We start from the raw sequence: 1,887 nt of genomic DNA, 5'->3' as shown, positions 1-1,887 counted from the left end.
AATAAATGGATACGGTGGATAGACGAGGAGGAAGCTTGCGGATAGTTGGTTTTTTGTGTAAGTGTGTGCGTGTTATGCTTCATGTGGATACCCTAAACCAATCTGTCTTACAATACGAGGACTGTTGTGCACCCGAAGAGCAGCAATGCTGTAATTGACATTTGTTTTCGACAAGAATACTTATTACATTGCTACAAGTACATGTCAGGCCCTTAGGACCATGGAAAAGACAATGGTTAAAGTGATCTTTTTGCTGGTCGTGTTGCTGTCAATAAGCGGACACAGTGTGCTTTGTGAGAACGCAGACAATGGTGGGTATGAGTACGTGGAAACACACTAGTGTAACAGAAACTCACATGGACTGTCTTCGATTTAAAAATACACGTGTGATCCCTCGTAGGTTATGCAAAGCGTGCGGATGTGAGAGTGATTCTGGTAGGTAAGACGGGTTCTGGCAAGAGTGCATCCGGTAACACTATTCTTGGCGACGATACCGCTTTCGAAGAGGGTATCTCACCCCAGTCTGTCACCAACGGGTGTGTGAAAAAAGAGACTGAAATAGACGGTGCACGGATCGTTGTGGTCGACACTCCGGGGCTGTTCGATACGACCAAAACTCACGACGAAGTAAAACTGAAAATTGAAGAATGCGTGGAGCGGTCGCTACCCGGACCACACGGATTCCTTTTAGTACTCAGCTTGAAGTCTAGGTTCACACAAGAGGAACGGAACGCCGTGAAATGGATTCTAGATAATTTCGGAGAAGATGCTTCGACGTATATCATGGTCCTGTTCACCCACAGTGATATGCTAAAGGGTAAAACGGTGAAAGAGTACATACAAGAAAGTAAAGCCCTGCAAAAATTGATAAACCAGTGCGGCGGCAGATACCACACGCTGAACAATAATATGAGACACAACAGAACCCAAGTGTACAGTCTGCTCAGTAAAGTGCAGGACATGGTCGCATTCAACGGAGGCAAGCACTACAGCAACGGCATGTATCGCGATGCGCAGAAGAAACTGGAGCTAGAGAGGGAGACGAAGAGGCGAGCGGAAGAGCATATGAGAAAAGAACACGAGGATATGATAAAGGCCAGAGAATGGTGTCGATTTTTCGGTCTTACTTCACTTGGACTGTTTGGAACCGGAGCGTATTTATCGTCCTATGTTTTGATGGGGATAGGGGGGGCGCTCGGTTACTCGCAGTTCAATTGTACCTGGGTGATGTTTACTTAGGAACTTACACGAGGTTAGTCTCGCGATTGTTTCCTCTTGAACGTGTAACATTGTTTGTTTGCAATAAAAAATATATAACGCGATACATTGCTGTGTCGGTGTTTTCATTTCAAAATGTATGTAGTAATCAGTGTAAAATGCGCATACTCATGATCGCATTGTTATATATTCCCCCGACCGGGGTATGGCTGTCCCCGACCGGGGTATGGCTGTCCCCGACCGGGGTGCTTTAAGAATCCAATGTAGACAAGTATTGTGTTTTCGGGTTGCTTTAGACTGTGTCAGAGAAAAAAACATACACTACCGCGGACAACATGCGTACATGGAAGTTACTATGTTTCATCTTACTGGCAGAATGGTCGACGGTGCAACTGACGCGTACTGCAATCGAAGAAGATTCAAACAAACCCATCGCTGTACAGAAATTCGAGGGAGAGAGCTTTGACATGTTATGCCCTTCTCACGGCGAGTGGACCTTGATGAGGAACACCTCTTACAAAGACAGGACTAGATGTGGGGTGGATTGGGGGAGACACACTGGTTCTCGCTGTCAAATAAGCCACATGTATCCATGGCACACGGGATTTTACTGGTGTGAAGACAGAGAGGGTACAGTCCATAACCTTATCAACCTCACCGTGACCAACG

General features: G+C 46.1%; 1 protein-coding gene across 1 annotated transcript; it reads left to right on the top strand.

Moving 5' to 3' along the window:
- The first annotated feature begins 220 nt into the window (after positions 1 to 220).
- Positions 221 to 1,239, top strand: LOC134635364 (GTPase IMAP family member 9-like). Its single transcript, XM_063484755.1, has 2 exons — positions 221 to 311; positions 401 to 1,239. Exons 1-2 carry the CDS (start codon positions 221 to 223, stop codon positions 1,237 to 1,239), a joined length of 930 nt encoding a protein of 309 aa, XP_063340825.1.
- Positions 1,240 to 1,887: the final 648 nt, after the last annotated feature.

The sequence above is a fragment of the Pelmatolapia mariae genome, linkage group LG10_11 (genome assembly GCF_036321145.2).
Source record: "Pelmatolapia mariae isolate MD_Pm_ZW linkage group LG10_11, Pm_UMD_F_2, whole genome shotgun sequence".
Lineage (NCBI taxonomy): Eukaryota > Metazoa > Chordata > Actinopteri > Cichliformes > Cichlidae > Pelmatolapia > Pelmatolapia mariae.
Note: the sequence above shows the minus strand (reverse complement) of the source record. Positions and strands in the feature narration are given on the sequence as shown.